Raw genomic sequence first — 20,652 nt, 5'->3', positions numbered from 1 at the left:
ACCGAATATACCGAACCATATTTCCGAAGCAATCAAGAAGTTATAACCGAATCCGATACTATAAATGCATCATTAGATACATCAATTCAGAGAATACAGGAAACTTTAGAACTTTAGAACGTTTAGACTAATAGAGGTTCGGGTTGGGGTGTGGATAGAATCGATATAGCAAATTATATGCCCTTCAAAGGTGGTTCTTATATAGATTTACCCCTGTATTGTAAGAAGAAAAAAGCGATAATTAATGTAAAAAATAAATCTGATCACTGTTTAAGAATGATGATAAGATCTGCATTGTTCCCCGTAGATTCTAAAATTGCAAATAGACCTTCTAGCTATCCCCAAAACGATTGACTCAACTTCGATGATATAGACGAACCTACACCAATATCACAAATTGATAAGGTGGAAAAGCAAAATAATTTAGCTATAAATGTTTTCGGACATTCTAAAGGAATTGTTGTACACAGGATAAGCTCCGTTCCGGAACATATTCCCAGAATCAATTCATTTTTGATCGAAAAAGATGGTAAATATCATTATACATGGATAAAGAGTTTAAACAGGCTATTATACGATCAAACAAAACATGCTAGAAAAAAATATTTCTGCGAAAGATGCCTACATGGGTACAGCAGACAAGATCTATTAGAAGCGCATAAAGAAGACTGCAGAGGTGTTGGACAGACCGCTATCAGGATCGATATGCCTAAAGAGGGAAAAAATATATTAAAATTTGAACATTATTGTAATCAAATGCCAGTACCGTACGTAATTAATGCCGACTTCGAAGCGCTTATCAAACCCATAGAAAATACCAACCAAGATAATGGTAGTAGTTTTACGTACAAAACTCAAGAACATATTCCTTGTGGGTTTGGATATAGAGTTGTAAGGTATGATGGGAAAACAAACACTCCCGTGATTTACAGAGGTCCCGATGCAGCTGGAAAGTTCCTAGAATATCTACAAAATGAAGAGAGAATAATAAGGGAAAAATGATCGTGTAAGAAACCCATGTGTATGACGAGGGATGATTGGAGGGCCCATAAGAAGTCAACGAGTTGTCATGTTTGTAATAAACCCCTGGATGGGGATTCCGTAAGAGATCATTGTCACGTCACAGGTAATTATCGGTGAGCCGCGCATAACGAGTGTAACTTGAAACTAAAAATGAATTCTCAAACAATACCCATACCTATTGTGTTTCACAACCTTAGGGGATACGATTCACATCTCATCATGCAAGCTATCTCAAAGACCGATGATGGTTTAACGTGCATTCCTAACAATATGGAAAAATACATATTGTTCTCGTTGACTAAACCTATACATTATAGGGACAAGGATGGGAAATCTAAAATAAAACAAAGTAATGGGCTTAGATTCCTAGACTCCGTAGAGTTTCTGTTATCTTCCCTGGACAATTTAGCTAATGTGAACAATCCCGATAACAAATCAATATACCGATAACATAACTCGTCATTTGTTGCTGAGAAAAGGTGTATATCCTTACGAATATATGGATGATTGGTCTAGATTCAAAGAAACTGAATTACCACCCCTCGAATCATTCTATAGTAACTTAACAGAATCTAAAATGACAGATGCCGATTATGAACACGCTCTGACGGTCTGGGATAAATTAGGTTGTAAGAATTTAGGTGATTATCACGATCTGTACTTAAAAACCAATGTACTGTTACTCGCCGATATATTCGAGATATTTAGAAAGACGTGTTTGAAACAATACGGCTTGGACCCGGCATGGTACTATTCCAGTCCCGGACTATCGTGGGATGCATTGTTTAAGAAGACCGCCGTAGAACTAAAACTACTCACAGATTACGATATGCACTTGTTTATTGAGAAAGGATTAAGAGGTGGTATATCGATGGCGGCGAAAAGGTATTCTAAGGCTAATAATAAATTAGTTGAAACCCGACACGCATATATTATATCTCGACGCTAACAATTTGTACGGATGGGCTATGAGTCAACCTTTACCCACGGGTGGTTTTGAGTGGGTCGATGAGAATGATATCGAAGTGAATAATATCCATAATATCAATGTGAATGATGCGAATAAAGGGTACATACTAGAAGTTGACTTGGAATATCCAAGTTGGTTACATAAAGACCATAACAGTTATCCGCTAGCTCCCGAAAGATTAATGGTTAATAAAGATTGGATGTTGGAATATCAACGCTCCTTGATGGGTAACACTAGGTTAGCTAACGTAGAAAAACTCGTACCAAATTTGATGGATAAGACAAAATATATAGTTCTCTACAGAAATCTCCAGTTATATATCTATCGTTAGGTATGAAACTTAAGAAAATACACAGAGTTCTAAAGTTTGATCAAAGCCCTTGGATGGAGCCCTATATAAGGCTGAACACAGATTTAAGAAAGATAGCTACCAGCTATTTTGAAAAGAATCTGTATAAGCTCATGAATAACTCGGTATTTGGTAAAACTATGGAGAATCTAAGGAAGCGTGTTGATGTTAAATTAGTCAGATCTAATGAGGAAGAAAGACCCAGGAAACTTATAGCCAGTCCGGCTTTTAACAGAAGCAAGATATTCGATAACGACTTAGCCGCGTTGCATATGCAGAAGAGTAATATAAAATTCAACAGACCGGTGTACGTCGGTATGAGTATTCTCGACTTGTCAAAACACTTAATGTATGACTTTTATTACAACGAACTTAAGAAGCAATACGGCGATAGATGCAAGGTGTTATATACAGACACAGATTCTTTGTTGATGGAAATACAAACCGAGGATGTGTATAAAGATATGACAGAAAAAATAGATATGTATGACACGAGCGATTACCCAAAAGATAATCCACTGCACAGCGTAGTAAATAAAAAGGTGTTAGGTAAGATGAAGGATGAATGTGCTGGGACCCCTATAGCGGAGTATGTAGGATTAAGACCTAAGATGTATTCTATAAAAAAGTCTGATAATGGGGAGATGAGAAAAGCTAAGGGCGTTGAGAAGTATGTTGTAAAAAAGCATATCAAACATGAACAGTATAAAGAATCATTATTCAATGGTAGAACGTTCAAACACGAGATGAACTCTTTAAGAAGTTACAATCATAGGATATATGGAATAAGAATGAACAAGACATCATTATCCCCCTTAGATACAAAGAGATGGATTGATAATGATGGTGTAACTACCTATGCTTATGGTTATGGTGGTAATACCGTACCGTTGGGAACTATGAACAACTCTTCTCGTATAAATGCCCTGCCCGGTCCATCTTGAAGATAATAAAGAATAGGCTGTCCTTCTTTCATAACCAATCGACTAATGTTATACGTCTTAAGGGACCATATGGGATCGGTTGCGCGACGTAGGCCTCCTTTGAGTTCACCGGGCTGGTATAAATATCTTACCCTTACTCTATCCGGAAGTTTTCGTTCTTTGCCTCTCCTCGGTGCTGAAGATTCAGAAGTCACGGATTTCATTTTAATCGCATCGGATGGTTTCTTCCCGATTAATCTCGTTACTTCATTATTCAGCGCTGATACAACGGCTGATAATCGTGTCACCCATTCGGTTGATCTCAATCGCTCGGATTTCATTTCGATCCCATACTGATAGCCAAACAAACGTTCCGCTAATATCCTGTTAAATCTTTCGACGATAGCTTGACTGCGGTGGGCCTCTCTTTCACCACGCCTGATTTCGACATTGTGCTTTGTTAACAGTTTTGTTATCGATCCCATAAAGTCGTGACCGGGATCTACTTGAAATAGCTTAGGCCAGTTTAGTGGTCCGCGTTTATATATGCGACTCAGTGCATTAGCTACTTCTGTTGAATCTTTTGAGGTTAATGGTTCAGCCTCTTTGTATCGACTAGCCACATCCACTACTGTTAAAGCGTATTTATACGTTTTGCGTTTTACCTTATCGTGGGGAAGAAACAAGAGGTCAGCCTGATGAACTTCATTCATTGTAAAAATATCAAACTTCTTCCTCGGTATATAACGCGGTGCACATCGCATGTTTCTTTAACCAATCCTTGGCCACATCTTTAGATACCTTAGCCGTGGTGGCTATTTTTTTTATTGCTCCTATACCTTTCCAATATCCTCGTGGGCTATAGTAAATTTTATTCATTATTAATTAATATTGATATTTCTTTTAAAACGACTTTCATTGAATCACATCATCATTTTTATACTAATAGAAACATTGATTCACCCAAGGTGGTGGTGAGCTAGAGCCAATTTAACTTAATCTCATGACTATCGTTGAATCCCATAGTCATTTACAGATAAAAAAATCCCCCCTGTAGTAGCAGTATAGGTATATAAATCCAGCTCCAGTGGGGTTGCGGCAGAACCATCATTACCTATACTACTAAAAATATGGATACAGATAGTCTACAAAACATACAATTTGGAAAATATTTCCCCCTTATTGTAATCCAGATTTGAATTTGCCACTGTATCAGTCAGGTGACCAGAGGAGGTGTGTATCCATAGCAACATGTCTGCTAGTGGAGGAAAGATTGCCATTCAAGGTTTCATATTTCACTTTCTCCCCAGACAGTGAAACTGACCCCCACCCCCACTCCCCCCTGTGCGGGAGTTTACTCTGTTTTGACACCGACACCAACAAGAACATTTGATTCTCCGATGAGGGGGTGATATTTGTTTGGAATCTATGTGACCATTACCAACACTTCAACTAGTTAATTTTCATTCTATTTGATGGTTAACCTTTGTTGTACTAACTTCTTTATAATAACCTAAATTGCACAAGACCCAGAGCTCCAGATAAGCTTTTGGTGTTGTGGGTATTTTACCCATGCATTTTAAAATCATTGGGTATCAGTAATTCTATCTGCATTACCCACTAGTTTTTACACATGTGAGTATTTAAGTTAAATATTTAAAAACACTATTCATCTAGTCCCTACAAACTGGTGTCGTGTGGGTTCGAGAGCTTTATAGGACTAAAAAATATGACGATACTTCCACAAGAAAGTGTGATGGCAAATGATCATGATGTAACTGTCATCGTGGAGTTTGGCAAGGTTGACGGAATGCCCGTTATAATTTCAAAATAAGTTGCTGATTTGCTAATCGAATACGCAGGGTTACTTCACAATATTTTGATGATACGCACAAGTTTGATTTTCGTAGCGTATCTGTAATGTTCGTTGCGTATTTGATACGCTTAGATTATATTTTACTGTGTATTTCTGCATTTCTGATGCGTATTAAGCAGCTTATCTGGAGCTCTGAGACCTTAATAAAAAATATACCAATCTCCTCTCCTCAATGTAGCTCTCCAACCCATACCCCCCGAACCCCCATATGAACCTGGCTTTGTTTTAGCATGCGATCACTTCAGGGTCTGACCACTGCTCATTGACTCCAACTATCTGAATAAATTGGACATCTCTTGTTTTCTACCACGCCATACTGATTTCCTCACGTGATGGATCCAAGTAAGCAACCTGCTCGTTTCACAATTGAAGTACCAGGAGATCATGAAGTCAAGGAAGGTATTCTTCAAAAGCTGAAACAGGTGAAAGCTCACCTGAAAGCAGAGACCAGCGTGCCTGCTAATAATGCTGATGTTCTGGACCGGGTATTATCGTATTTTCTCCAACATCATGGCCTGACTGCCCTGGAAGATCCACCAGTGACACACCTGACAGCTGGACCAGGTGACACTGATGACAGATTTTTTGTTATACCTGAATCATCCATGAAAATGTGCCTGGATGTAGCAAAAAAGCATGGACGAAAATGCTCCAACAGATTGACTGTGGCCCAAATCAGTTATCGAGGCCTTGTCATGAAGATGAAAGTACGCTGCCACAAGTCACACCAGTATTGTCTGGCGTCATCACCCTACCTCCCAGACAACAAATTCCTGGTGAATGAGAAGATTGGACATGCTTTTTACAGCTGTGGCATGTTACCAGTCCAATACAGCAGGTTCTGTTCAGCTGCAGGGATTGGTAATCTCTCACGGAAGTATAGAGATGGACAGCTTACCACTTATAAGAACTGTGTTCAGACAGAGTATAGGGATTCCTGTGAAACGGCATTGTTAGAAGAAGTCGCTGGTTATGAAGATTTAGATGGCATAAATATCATGACAGATGCTCGGCATTGCTGGCGGAAAGATGCCAAGGACAGTAGTGTTGTGGCCATTGGTGACTACACACATGCCCACATATCACTAAACAGATCGATCCCGTCTCTCAGAGACATGAAAAGATTGGAACTGGACAAATCTATGATTACCTAGAAGAGAATGATGTCCGTGTCTGTTAATAAATTCATTTGGGACAGTGGAACTACAATGAACCAAAACGACACATGGCATGGTGTAAAATGGGTAGCCAAATCTCTTTCTGCTGTATCATCCACTGGGCCAAAATATAAGCATGGCAGTACCAGGCATGAGCAGCTGTCTGACAAAGTACAACCTGTCACAATTCACTTTCATCATGCCATTCGGAATTGTTATGGTGACAGTGATTATCTAAAATCTTCCCTCTTAAATGTGATCGAACATTACAAGAACAATCATTCAGACTGCAATCCTTCATCTAGATGCAAGAAAGATCCAAACTATGAACCATCACGTGTCATGCTGACAAGCAAGAAAGCCATCTCATTATTGAAAGGACTCATTACAAATTCAGTCATTTTCAAGTACCCAGATGACTTCAATTTGGGCAAAGATACGTTCTTTGTTGAAAGATTCAATAATGTTATGAATATTTTTCAAGATTTTTTGACATGACATGAAGTCTCAATTAGCTCTGGAATGAAAATGTTGATAGGAGCTTCACTTCCGAATGGCATTCAAGGAATCCAGGTGCACAGAGATGTCGCAGGAAGAAGAATTACAAATCTGTCTCCTACAATTACAGGGGCAATGTATGGAGCAGATATTTAGGCAGATTATTTTGACCTGAACCAATTACTTCTTGCCAACTGATAGACAGATAACATATTTTCTCTTGCTGACACTTTTAATTGCTGACTTGTTTATGACTTTACTGTCAACTATAAATTATCTCCAGTGTTACTTCATGGTTAAGTCTTGAGAAAGCTGTGAGAAACATTATTACATCAAGACACAGTGAACATGGAAGTTGGAGAAGATAGACTGTCTCTCACATTGATGGTAACTCCTTTGCAGCGAGAAACTATTTACAGTTTATTTCATCACCACAACTAATAGAAGTTCCTCACTCCGAGACAACACCAGTTACAACTGTGCCGGATATTAATGACCCTGATGATGACCCCGAGTTTATGATCCAACAGGGAGCTGATGCAGATGAGTGTCCTCATTGTTTATGAAAACCATGCATAACGGACTCTAGTTATAAGCAAATGTGGTGGGAAGAAGACATCCTTCAAGACAATGTTCATAATTCTGAACTAAGAAAGGGACATTATAAGAGATTTTGGACTATGCTTCTTCACCGAGGTGTATGGAGGGATGCACGTTATCAAGAGAGAAAGAGACAGGCAGTAGAAAGACATGTGAACAGACATCACTTGGTTTGGAATGGAACCGGACACAAACTTGTCCTGATGCCAGATTGTGTATAGTACTAGTTCAGACATGGCTACCAAATCCACCCAATAAACCATATTTGGGACATACCTGGAATTGATGCTACGACTATGTATTTGTTAAGTTTGCATCGGTATGTGGAATACGCCCTTTCAATAATTGTGTTTCTTCATTGTTTATGTAGTATTACATTGATGTTATTGTTAATAATGTACTCTCAATTACCCTAACAAGGTTATCTGTTAATGCCATTGTTGTAAAGTTAGAAATATCAAATTAGAAATATGGGTGAGTGGGTGGGTGAGTGGGTGAGTGAGTGTTAATGCCATTGTTGTAAAGTTAGAAATATCAAATTAGAAATATGGGTGGGTGAGTGAGTGAGTGAGTGAGTGAGTGAGTGAGTGAGTGTGTGTGTGTGTGTGTGTGTGTGTGTGTGTGTGTGTGTGTGTGTGTGTGTGTAACCGGGTTTTGTGATGGCAAATACAAGGTCCAACACAGGCTACGGGTGTGAGTCTTTATTGCCTTAGTAGATAACAATGACACCCTGTAATGTACAAACAATAAGATTATAAAAAAAACAGTAGTACACAGGTTTCATACACACATATATTAATACAATACAAAGCGACCTTTCATTTAATATAAACATAGTCTATATTCATTACATCAACATGAACTTAATAATCAATGATATATAAAATCATTATCTTACCCTGAAGTAAACAAACGATTTATCAAGGGCGATAACTCGATCCCGACATTACTGATAAGATTACAATATATAGATGGTCCACGGTTCTAACATACAATGAACATTACAAATACAATTACCACTTTGTTGAAACTACTATATTAATTCATTACCTGATCATACATTTGGTATGATACACTATTTACAAGATATACTTCATGACAGAACAAACATGTGAATTATGCGTACCCTGTGGGTGACACTGGGGTGTTTGTCCTCTCCAGGCAGCCGCCTTGCGTGGTAGCTATGTAGCTGTCAGCACGCTCTTAATTACAGAATCAACTATGCATAAATGTAACAGACAGAATACAATTGAGGAAATATTACTAACTACAAACTATCATACAATGATTGACATTGCCTACAAATTCAGTATTTACACAATGATAAAAATCAACGCATTCATTCAAACATTCACACACAGAAAGAAGAAGGATGAAAAGCATTTATAGTGTTTACTTAGCCTTATTTAATTATTAACTTAGTAATATGGTGACACAATCACCATACCAAAGATAAGCATGTTAATAATACTGAAACAACATTCCACATAACTTAGATAACATAAGTTATATTATTATTTAAATACATATAGAGATTAGCTAGCAATTTTATAGATTACTAACCTTATTAATCGAATTAGTTATCCCAGATCTGTCCAAGTCCAAATTGTTGACTGACTTCTGAATTGTTGTATTGTCAAGTGCAAGATGGATGAAAAGTGCACAGTTTGAACAAGCCAATGAAAACAAGGCTTGGGTTAGAACAAAGAGGAGAAACAATGACACAAACATAGACCAACCCAACCACCCTCTACATTATAAGTAAACTAATCCAGAAGCCCATAATAGATATTGAACTAAGAACCTACTTTCCTAACAACTTAAAATGATATTACAAACCTAAAGGACCTCAAATAGATAAAACATATGTACAACAAAACTGTATGTTAATACTTGTGTCTGCCACATGTGTGTGGAGAGAACACCACTGTCACATATACGGTATGAATAATCTGCCTAGTGAGTGAGTGAGTGAGTGAGTGAGTGAGTGAGTGAGTGTGTGTGTGTGTGTGTGTGTGTGTGTGTGTGTGTGTGTGTGTGTGGAGAGAGAGAACACCACTGTCACATATACGGTATGAATAATCTGCCTATGGTCCATATGAATGGATGATGTACTGCTATATATTGATGGCATACTTCACTGGATTATGTAATGATGGCTACTGCTTATATGCACACTGTGTGGGCAATGAGATCAGTTTACTTGAATGAATGACGTATTGAACTGTACTACTTTGATACTACAACCTGATAGGAGTGATAGATAGGACTGGCTGATATGTATGCAAATAGGTGCATAAATGTAGTATATCCATGTATATATGCCATAGTCTTACTTGTGTGCTTGTATACTGTATGAACAATCTGATATAATTAGATGATGTACTGCTGGACATTAATGTGCATATGACTGGATTATGTAATAATGTCTGTGTGCATACCATTGCTTTTTTGTACACTGTGCAGGCAATTACACTGGTATATTTGAATGGATCGTGCATTGAACTGTATGATTTTGATACTAAAACCTGATATACAGTAAAAGATATGACTGCGGCTGATATGTGTGCAATCTGGTGTATATATGTAATATATGTATGTATATCTGTATGTTCTTACCTATGTGAACGTATACTGTATGAACAATCTGTTTACATTCCATATGACTGGACGATATAGGGTTGGATATTGGTAGCACACGTCTGGAACATGTAATGATGGTCACTGCTTAAATGTACAATGTTTATTGAATCATCTTTATAATTAAATTTCTTCACCTCTTGTTCTTCAATATTAATTTAACAAACAATACAATATATATTTAGTTCATATGAGTCATTTTATTGTTTTTCCTCACACTTAGCATGCTATGTTACTTTAAAGCTTTGCCATCTGTTTTGATAGCATGTAGCAGCTTTGCAGTTAAAATATACGCCATGATTTTAAACATGTACATATCAAAACCATGATAACCAACACACAAATAAATCACCAAACTTATTTTATTGATGAACTGATCACTATGTTCAGATCAATATTGACTCACTGTCAACAACATGGGTTAAACGTGGATTGCTGCTGAACAGCTAGAGAGACATTATTATAACAGTTTAATATTCAATGTGGTAATTATACTTTCAAATTTCCTGGACCATTCAGTGTAACAAATTCAAGTCAAGTCCTTATTGCAGTATTTAGGCCTCAGGCTCAGAGTATGTTTGATGAGCATGAATATAAATTATATGAAAAATAACTATGTGGTATTTTACATATGGATACATAGAGAATGAATCAAAACATGCCACAAGGCACTACAAAGTAGTTTCAGTAAATTATCTCCCTTTGTGTGGGCTTAACTGTTCACAGTCCACAAGCTTTCCTAACTAGTGTACTGCACAATATGAACAAAGGCATATTTTCAAACATACATCATCAGTCAATTGTTTCACGAATCTGTCCACATTACAATTCATGTGAACGAATATCATTTAAGAATATCATTTTGTTACCTGTGAAGTAGGGGTGTCACGTTTAATTGATATATTGCTATTGGTAGGCACTTAGAGTCAATAAATTGATTGTTAAATCAGTTTCTGTCCAATAGTATCGATTTCAGTTAGGAATATCAATAGTTTTGATTCTATTTACAATATCAATAAAATACATGCACTACTGTTCAAATTTGTTTTTCTTTTGATCATGAGTGATGTGTAATGTGGAAGTTTCTTTTTCTTAAATTATTAGGGTAAAGAAAAAAACAAATCAGTCATATCTCAAACTTTACTTTTTATTTGTTGTTATGGTCATCACATTTAAAAGAAACTTCAGTTCCAAGGTTTAATTCAACACTAAAATTACATTCACCACATGTTGAGTCAGTTGTTGCATTTTAGTTTTAAATGGTGGAATAATGAGGTCTATTTCTCTCGTGTACAGTTGAATTAGAAATCAGAAAACCTTGCTTACAAGCATCAGCATCACCTTGCTCACACAGTTCAACAAGACCACTAAGTCTGGTGATCTGTTTGTCACTGATACTAACGCAATAAAAATCTGAAGAGAATATTACACCAGCTGGACTTATCCCAATCAGTGGGCACGGGTGACCCAGTCGTCCAAGGCGCCACGATTCGCTGTGCAGAGTTGCGTCCCTTGGGCCAGAAACCTATGATTGTGGGTTCGTATCCCGGTTCACCCCGATTATGTTTCTAGGTTTGTCAGCACCATACCCGTGCTCATGGGTTTCACCGAAGTGGTAAACGTCAGAGACCTGCATCACTTCGGGCTTTCCTCCCACATTAAGCTGACACGCCGTGATATAAGTGACAAGATAGACACAATTCTATGGATAACAACGTCTTTAATACTGTGAAAGGCGACGTTTCGGTATAGATCCTTATACCATCGTCAAGCAAGACTGAATGAGTTACTTACTTACTTACTTACTTTGGAGATTTAACGTGCGCTTTCTGACTGATACGTATTTCGCACACGGGCCCGGCCAGGCCATTTAATGTGTTTCCGAAAGGGGCTAAAGTGGTCTGTGCAACCCAAGAGGGGGGTTTAGGGGTTGCTTATATAGAATTTGGGAATTTTGAGATTTGGAATAGATGCCGATGGGGTTGGGGAGGAGAACTAAGGGAGCTGGGTATGGTGGATGTTTGTTTGTTTATGTGATTTTGATTTGGTAGGTTATTGTGTTTTTTGATGCGTTTTATTAGTTCCGTTTTGATTAAGAATACGCCTAAGGCCTTGAAGTTTTCTAGTTTATTTTGTGGGTTTAGTATTGCTTCTAGAGTGAGAGCCTTGTTTAGATTGAGGGTGGTTTGTAATGCGGTTTGATGTGTGAGGTAGTGTGTGCAGTGGATGAGTGCGTGTTCTGGGTTTCTGGTTGTTTGCAAGTGTGGGCCGTTACCTGTAGTGTGTTTTTTTAATTTTTTTAGGTGGTTATTTAGGTTGGTGTGTCCTGTTTGGAGTTTAGTGATTACTCTGTCGATTTTTTTTGGATGGATGGAGAATTTTTGGTTTGGTTAGTGGTTTCCTGAGCACTTTTTTGGTTTGGCTATTTGAGTTTAGATATAGGTTATGCCATTTTTTTGTTAGTTTTTGCTTGTTTACACTTTTAATTTCTGATCTGAACTTACTTACTTACTTACTTTGGAGATTTAACGTGCGCCTTCCGACTGATGCGTATTTCGCACACGGGCCCGGCCAGGTTATTTAATGTGTTTCCGAAAGGGGCGAAGGTGGTCTGTACAACCCTAAGAGGGGGCTTTAGGGGTTGCTTATATATAATTTGGGAATTTTGAGATTTGGAATAGATGCCGATGGGGTTGGGGAGGAGAACTAAGGGAGCTGGGTATGGTGGATGTTTGTTTGTTTATGTGATTTTGATTTGGTAGGTTATTATGTTTTTTGATGCGTTTTATTAGTTCCGTTTTGATTAAGAATACGCCTAAGGCCTTGAAGTTTTGTAGTTTATTTTGTGGGTTTAGTATTGCTTCTAGAGTGAGAGCCTTGTTTAGACTGAGGGTGGTTTGTAATGCGGTTCGATGTGTGAGGTAGTGTGTGCAGTGGATGAGTGCGTGTTCTGGGGTTTCTAGTTGTTTGGAATGTGGGCAGTTACCTGTAGTGTGTTTTTTTAATTTTTTTTAGGTGGTTATTTAGGTTGGTGTGTCCTGTTTGGAGTTTAGTGATTACTCTGTCGATTTATTTTGATGGATGGAGAATTTTTGGTTTGGTTAGTGGTTTGCTGAGCACTTTTTTGATTTGGCTATTTGAGTTTAGATAAAGGTTATGCCATTTTTTGGTGATTTTTTGCTTGTTTACACTTTTAATTTCTGATTTTGAGATGGGTAAGTTTAAGCTTATTTCTGGGATTTTGAGGGATAGTTTAGCTGCTTTATCGGCGTTTTCATTACCGTATATTGACTATATTCCTACGTGGGCGGGGATCCACAAGAAGGTTATTTGTTTGCCTGCCTTAGTTAGGTCGTTGGAGCTTTTAAGTATTTGATTTATTAATTTAGGTCGGTTTTTGGTATTTTTGTTTTGGAGGGCTTGCAGTCCACTGAGTCGGTAAGTATTAGGATTTTTTTGTGGTTTTTGGATTCTTGATTATGGAGGGCTGAGGCCATGCCCATTAGTTCTGCCGTAAATATTGATTGGTTATTTGGGAGTCGGAAGGATTGTGTGGTTCTAGTTGGTTGTGTGGTATGGACTCCGAAACCGGTGTGTTTGGAGGTCGGATCTGAGGATCCGTCCGTGTAAATGTGACACCAATTTGGCCAATTTTCGTGTATGTATGCTAGTGTGGTAGTTTTAGCTATGTTTGGGTCGGTTTGTTTATTTATTTGTCTAGCTAGTGTTGTGTCTATTTTGGGTATTTTAAGTTTAGGGGTGAAGATATTTGATTGTTTGCAGTTTTGTTTAAGATTTTTAATTTGGTGTTCATTTAGGTAGTTTGTTATTCTTTGGGATATTGGGGTAAGTAAGGGGTGTTTACGAGCTAGAGCTTGGTTTTTAGGGCTGATATTTTGGTTTATTAAGTTTTGGATGAGAGGGTTTGATTGGGACACGGAAATTTAAGCTTAGCTGTTCCCTCCGTAGACTTAGTGGCATCTCTCCTGTTAAGGCCTGAAGTGAGGTGTAGGAGGTGCCATGTTGGGTGCGCGTAAATAGTTTAAGAGCCTGATATTGTATTGAGTCAAGTTTTTTAGATAGGGAGTTGTTAAGGGTGTTGTATATGGCGCAGCCGTAGTCTAGTTTTGATCTAATTAGTGATATGTAGAGAGAGAGGAGAGTATCTTTGGAGGCTCCCCAGTTAGTGCCAGTTAGGCATCTTAGGGTGTTTAGGTCTTTACTGCATTTAGTTGTTAGGTTTTGGATGTGAGCATCCCAGGTGAGATGTTCATGGAAAATAAGTCCTAAGAATTTGGTTTGTTTTTGAAATTTGATTGTTTGATTGTTTAGCTGGAGGATTGGGGAGGCGGGTTTCATGTTTTTATGTTTGAATACTATTCCTGTTGTTTTTTCTGAGTTAAGGGAGAAGCCCCATTTGTCAGCCCATTGTTGTATTTTATTAAGAGATTTTTGGAGTAAATTTTGGGCCATTTTCATGCTTTTAGTGCGGATCCAGATGGCTCCATCATCCGCGAATTTTGATGTGTTTACTTTAGGGGATAGGCCCTGATCTGAATGAGGGAGATATATATATATAGTAGGTGGAGGATTAACAGTAGAGGATTAACAGTAACAACAATTGCATACATGAGTGGGATCACATTGGTAGGTGTTGACAACAAGGGGATAATACTGTCACAACACGATGGACAGAGAACACATGAAGGACATGAAGCCAATAAACAGGATAAGTGATTATTGCTTGATGAGTTCATAGTAGGCGGATGGGATGAAATAGCCTTGATCTCTGTTGATTGATGGCTTGTGGCGGCAAATGTGGACTGCTTCTGTTAGTTTTCTTTTAGTGAAATCATGGAGGTTGTTGGCGAGGATTTGGACGTTGTCCCAGTTGATGATGTGATTGTGATAGTTGCTGATATGGTCCGAGATGGCTGATTTGCAGTCGGATTTGGTGGTGGAGGTTTTATACTCTTTCATTCTGGTGTTGATTGGGCGGGATGTTTCACCTATGTAAGATTGTCCACAGTTGCAGTCAATTTTGTAAACTACACCTTTACGCTCTAGGGGTTTGGTTGTGTTCCTGCCGTTGGCTCTTAGCAGGGTGTTGAGGGAGTTGGAGCTGGTGAAGTGGGTGTCGATGTTGGCTTGCTGTTTGAGGAGGCAGCTGATGATGTGTCTTCACCCACCTCAACAATTATTCACCCAATCTCGTCGACAAAGTCATCACCTCTGTACTCCATCCCAAACCCAGACCTGCGACCCTTTAACAGCGCCCTTCCGTTCATAGGAAAAGCCTCCCACATCATCAGCCGCCTGTATGCTAAATCATCTAGTAACAGACTTAATCTCAGTCTCATGCGAATCATGAAAAATTCATCAATGTGTCTCATAACATGTGGCCTCCCACCATCAGATGTGTCAGAGTAAATCTGCTCATCACCCTGCATTTCATCAAACAAAGCCTCAAATGTTGATGAATCTGGCACTCCAGTGTAAATATAACACTTTCATTAGATCACCTGATATTCTCATAGGTCAATGTTGGTTTGTCAGCTTGAATACCAACACTGTGAGTTGAGTGCTTGCATTACAATAGATAATTTCATTACCTAATGTCTGTCTTCCAGCTGATGTGACTGGTTCTGAAAATGTTTGGGTACATTTATTAACACAAAGACTGGTCAATGTTTGAGAACCACAGAAGCCATGATGACTGAGGGAGCGTTCAAGTCTTGATACAATTCCTCCAGGCATACGTGAATACTCTGCAGACACATCACAAAGATTTGTATCCTCCATATGTGAAGCGATCTCATCAACATTTTCAACGTGCAGATCCTCGCCAATACCGTGATCCAAAACAGTCTTGCATGTGGTTCCAGACAACACCCTGATCCAAAACAGCCTTGCATGTGGTTCCAGACAATACCGTGATCCAAAACAGTCTTGCATGTGGTTCCAGACACAAGATGGGACACATTCTGTAGAAGAAGATGAAATAATCAAACATCAGCTGGGATGTTTTTCAGAAATATATGTACTTATTCAGGAAAAGAATGTTATCAAATTTTCAAGAATTAAGAAAATAAAAATAACCAGAAATGAAGGAATGAATTGCCACACTAAATGTTGGAGGGATTTATTAAAAATATTGAAAGGGTTAAGGTTACCATGCATACTTACCAAAATGTTTTTATGAATCATGTATAATAATGTATAAATTTTATATGGAATTTAGCCAAATTTATCCTGACTAAAATAAACATTAAACTCAGTACTTGATTTAATTATGTACCATATGTGGGTCTTGGCTCCTAAAGTTGTAGAGCAGCCTAATCATGCTAATGAAATAACTTGCTTTAACAATAACACTTTGGTTGCACCAAAATGACTGGAACAAACAAAATAACATCAGGGTCTAAGGTATGATTCATATGTATATCTAACAAACTTACCGAAAGTTTGAATGTCTTGTTTGGAAAAACAGTTGGCAAAGGATGATGTTTACTCGGTCCCTGCTGTCTGTTAAAGTGTTCCGAGCATGACCTGGTGCTGTCATTTCTTGAATACTTAAAGTTGGAACGGACAAGTTTGCACCTTTGAATCCAAACCCTTCTCAGTCATATATCTGCGGGGAATCTGTGCATTGTAGTCTCCCCCACCTCCCCAATATATCTACATCTAGGATGTGGATTATTGGAAAGAAGTGATGTTTTCCCACCTTGCGTTGCAATTGGTCTTTTTGACCAGATTGACTTTGAACTTAGGCCAGCTGGCAGCTGATTAGGATGTCTGTATTGCAAAATCTATGGATTTTATGTGTGATTCGGCCTCTAAATTGGAATTTAAGACATTAAATTGATGTAATAGTGTTGTTGTAGAATTAAACACAATGATAACTATTGTTTCATATTTGACATATACAGTGTTCCAAATAGGCTCTTATCATATCCTCCATTGAAACCAATCCAAACTGAGGTGGAGGTAACCTTCAAAGAATGAGATGAACATGCATTAGGACAGATGGATAGAAGATATCCAATATTAAGTCTGTCGTTTTGTGAGCATACACATCAGACAAACTGGATCCATTGCCAATCAATGAAAGTTGGCAACTTAGAGGATGTGAATGTTGATTGGTGTGTTGAGAGACAAAACATTCTTGCACCGTTCACTTACATTTGTTTCAACTATGATTGAATTTGGGACATATTAAATAATTTCTAGCAGATTTCTTCTTGCATTGATTTCATATATAATTGATTCCAGGTAATCAGCTGCAAGATAGAGATGCATGTAAATTCGTAGAGGCTCTAAAGAACAACATGTCCCTGACCTGTCTGGACCTTAGTCACAATGAGTTTGGAGAGAAGGGAGGAGAAATGATCGGCTCAGCATTGGTAGGTTATGTACAAATGCTTAAAGGGCGCCTGTGAACTGTTAATACTCATTGTGGAAATCTGTCAGCCAAGACTAATGGATAAGATGTGACATTTATCTACATACCTGCTCATGTACACATGTGTATGATCAAGCAATACTACTTCGATTATTATTTCACTTTTTGTTCCAGAAAACCGTTGCTCTAATAGCATAGTTGTTACTTCCAGTTTAAAAAACTATGCCAAATGAATGTATGCATGTATAGGTTTACTTACTGGAAGGTCCAATGTTTTTTTATCAAATGGTTTTCAGTTTCTAAATAATAATATCTATAGACAACAGAACTCGCTGCTTTAGGTAAACGTTATTCATTAGAATTTCATCATGCAACTGACAAACGATCATCTTCACAATCATTCCTAAAACACTATGACAACACACAATCAAAGTAACATTCTATAATTACAACTGTCAACTTCACCAGTAGGATTCTGCCGCAACCCACCTGGACCAGGTCTGAACCCTATCAATGCTTCTATGGAGGTCTCTTTTAATGCAAATTATGCGATGCGATCCAATGATCGTCATGTATCACGATCATATCGAGGAAACAATTTATTCTTAATCTCCAACCAGTTCTTTGCTTTTGGCACGGAATGCTTGGTGCGCTTGTTGTCTTCCCTGTTCTATGAATTTATTTTCTCGTCTTCACTAATGCCACTGGTCTTATGAGAATTTGATCGAATCTCCTGCTTCATTGCGTTGTATTTGGTGAGTTCCATGATACATCACTAAATGAAACTCCTCCTCGGATATCTTACAATCAGCCAGTGCTGTTGAGATATGAACCTCAATGCTATTTAACTTTGTTTCAGCCAATACACGAATACTATCATGTTTTTGTAGCAGGGTAGTTTGTTACCTTTATTATATTATTGCTATTTACATCATTATTAGCTCACCGGGTCCGAAGGGGGCCAAATAGGGGTAATTTGGTTATATTGCTTAAGCAACTTCTTCTCTGGAACTAAGAGATAGATATCAACCATATTTGGTTGGTAGCAACCCTAGGTGGTGGGGATTCAAAATTATACAAATGGTGGGGCTGACCCCTCAAAGGGGCTGAGGGGTGGGGGCCAAATGGGGGTAATTTGGCTATATTGCTTCAAGCGACTTCTTCTCTGGAACTAAGAGATAGATATCATCCATATATGGTTGGAAGCATTCTCTTGTGGTGAGAATTCAAAATTGTGCAAATGAAAGGGCTGATCACCCCCCAAGGGGTGACACAGTCAAAATTACAATATATACTCACACGCAAAAGAAACGCAAGTGGTTTTAAGCAAAAAGGTAACAAACACGGAACCATAAATTGATACGAGGTTTAGCATGTCGTGAAGTCTGATGGTGTTATCAATATTTTTTGTTGCATTTTGGAAGCTCCGAGTAAAAACGCAACATAAAAAACGAATCGCCAAAACGCACCATTTCAATGAATATGTGGGTACTATGCACCCATTTCTCGCGAAATTGAAAATGCACGAACTGTAGTGGGTATAAAACTGTGGCCGATTCTTGGACCTACCACTCCACTGCAGAGTCTGTCCAATCGTTGCCCATCATTTCAATGTTAACATAACCACAATTTACCATCTCCTGCATCGATACAATGCTACACAGGGCACAGATGACCTTCCTTGGAGCGGTTGTCCTAGGGTCACCACACCTCGACAAGATCGGCAGATTACCCGTCAAAACCAGCGACATCCATTCCTAACTGCAAGTGAAAGTGCTCGACAGACCATAGGAACACATAATCGACACATTAGCCAGGACACTGTGATCTGACGTCTCCGTTCCAACAACCTCAGATGTCGCCGACCAGCACGTCGTCCTGTTCTTCAACCACGGCATCGACAAGCACGACTTCAGTGGGCACAGGGTCATCGCAATTGGCGTCATCGTGAGTGGAGGCGTGTCATCTTCTCTGATGAAAGTTGCTTTTGTGTCTCCCATGCAGATGGAAGAGTCAGAATTTGGCGGCGTCGAGGTGATCGTTTCGCTGACAGAAACGTTGTGGAAAGGGATCCATGGGGTGGACCTAGCATCATGATATGGGCAGGGATTGGACTTAGTGCGAGACTTAGACCCATGTGCTTTCTGAATGTTGCTCAAGGTCGGGGAAACGGCGTCACTGCTCAGCGCTATATCAACCAAGTGATCAGACCCCACGTTGTTCCATTTTTTGCACAACATCAACAACACATTTTCCAGCAGGACAACGCTCGTCCCCATGTGCCAGAGCTACCATGGCCTTTCTGCAACAACACAACATCCATGTTCTACCGTGGCCAGCCCTCAGCCCTGATCTGAACCCCATCGAACACTTGTGGGATGAGGTTCAAAGGCGTCTGCACAATGTGCACCCAGTCCCTACAACTGCCGATGAACAACGCACAGCTGCTCTGGATGTGTGCAGGAGGATCCCTAGGGCCTTCACAAATCGTCTGATCCACTCAATGTACAGGAGATGTGTGGCAGTGATCAATGCTAATGGTGGTCACACCAGGTATTGACTGACATTTTGGGTATTGACCCGAAACTGTGCAAGCCCTTAACATTTGAAAAATACAATTATGTCATCTGTCTTTTAATCCATTAAACTGTCTTCAGTCAAAATTTTGTCAATCTTGCCCTATTAGTATTTTTTTGTCTTTACTGTTGAAAATAAATAACATGTATACTGCATACTCGACTTGCGTTTCTTTGGCGTGTGAGTATATTTGCAGTATTATCTACATGTACAATGCAAATGTGTATTTTGTCATGATTGCGTAAATATCCAGGTGAGCAATACAGGCCCTATGGGCCTCTTGTTCATACATCAATCATCATCATCATCATCATCATCATCATCTATGTGTTCATTGTTTGTCTTGTCTACAGTTGCATGTCATAAATAACTCTTTATTTCAGTCTCTGGGAATCTCTCACCAGATCTTCCCCTTCAACCTTCTGTCTATCTTTAGACATTTCTTTTTACACCTGTAGGGTTTCCCTCAGTCTATTTATACCTTGCACTAAGCACTTCCTTTGATGCTTAATGCAATCTGTCTTCTTATTGGCCACCCTGGTCCTCTACAGGCAGCTTCCTTCCATACTTGACTTCCTGCTCACTTCATGTGCTGCTGTTGAGGAGGAAGGATGTGTTCTGCATGGAATGGCCACTT

At 38.8% G+C, this 20,652-nt stretch overlaps 1 protein-coding gene and 1 pseudogene across 1 annotated transcript in view; one reads left to right on the top strand and one right to left on the bottom strand.

The window, feature by feature from the left end:
* The window catches only part of LOC139445621 (leucine-rich repeat-containing protein 74A-like), a 582,304-nt gene that overhangs the window by 152,691 nt on the left and 408,961 nt on the right, over positions 1–20,652 (top strand). The window contains exon 8 of the mRNA XM_071226790.1: positions 17,309–17,439. Coding sequence (XP_071082891.1) covers positions 17,309–17,439 — 131 coding nt within the window. The remainder of the gene's footprint in view (positions 1–17,308; positions 17,440–20,652) is intronic.
* Positions 15,426–16,598, bottom strand: LOC139445698 (uncharacterized; annotated as a pseudogene).

This window comes from Haliotis cracherodii, unplaced genomic scaffold (genome assembly GCF_022045235.1).
Source record: "Haliotis cracherodii isolate W230 unplaced genomic scaffold, xgHalCrac1.p SCAF_6, whole genome shotgun sequence".
In the NCBI taxonomy this organism is placed as follows: Eukaryota; Metazoa; Mollusca; class Gastropoda; order Lepetellida; family Haliotidae; genus Haliotis; species Haliotis cracherodii.
This window is presented reverse-complemented; position numbering and strand designations above follow the sequence as displayed.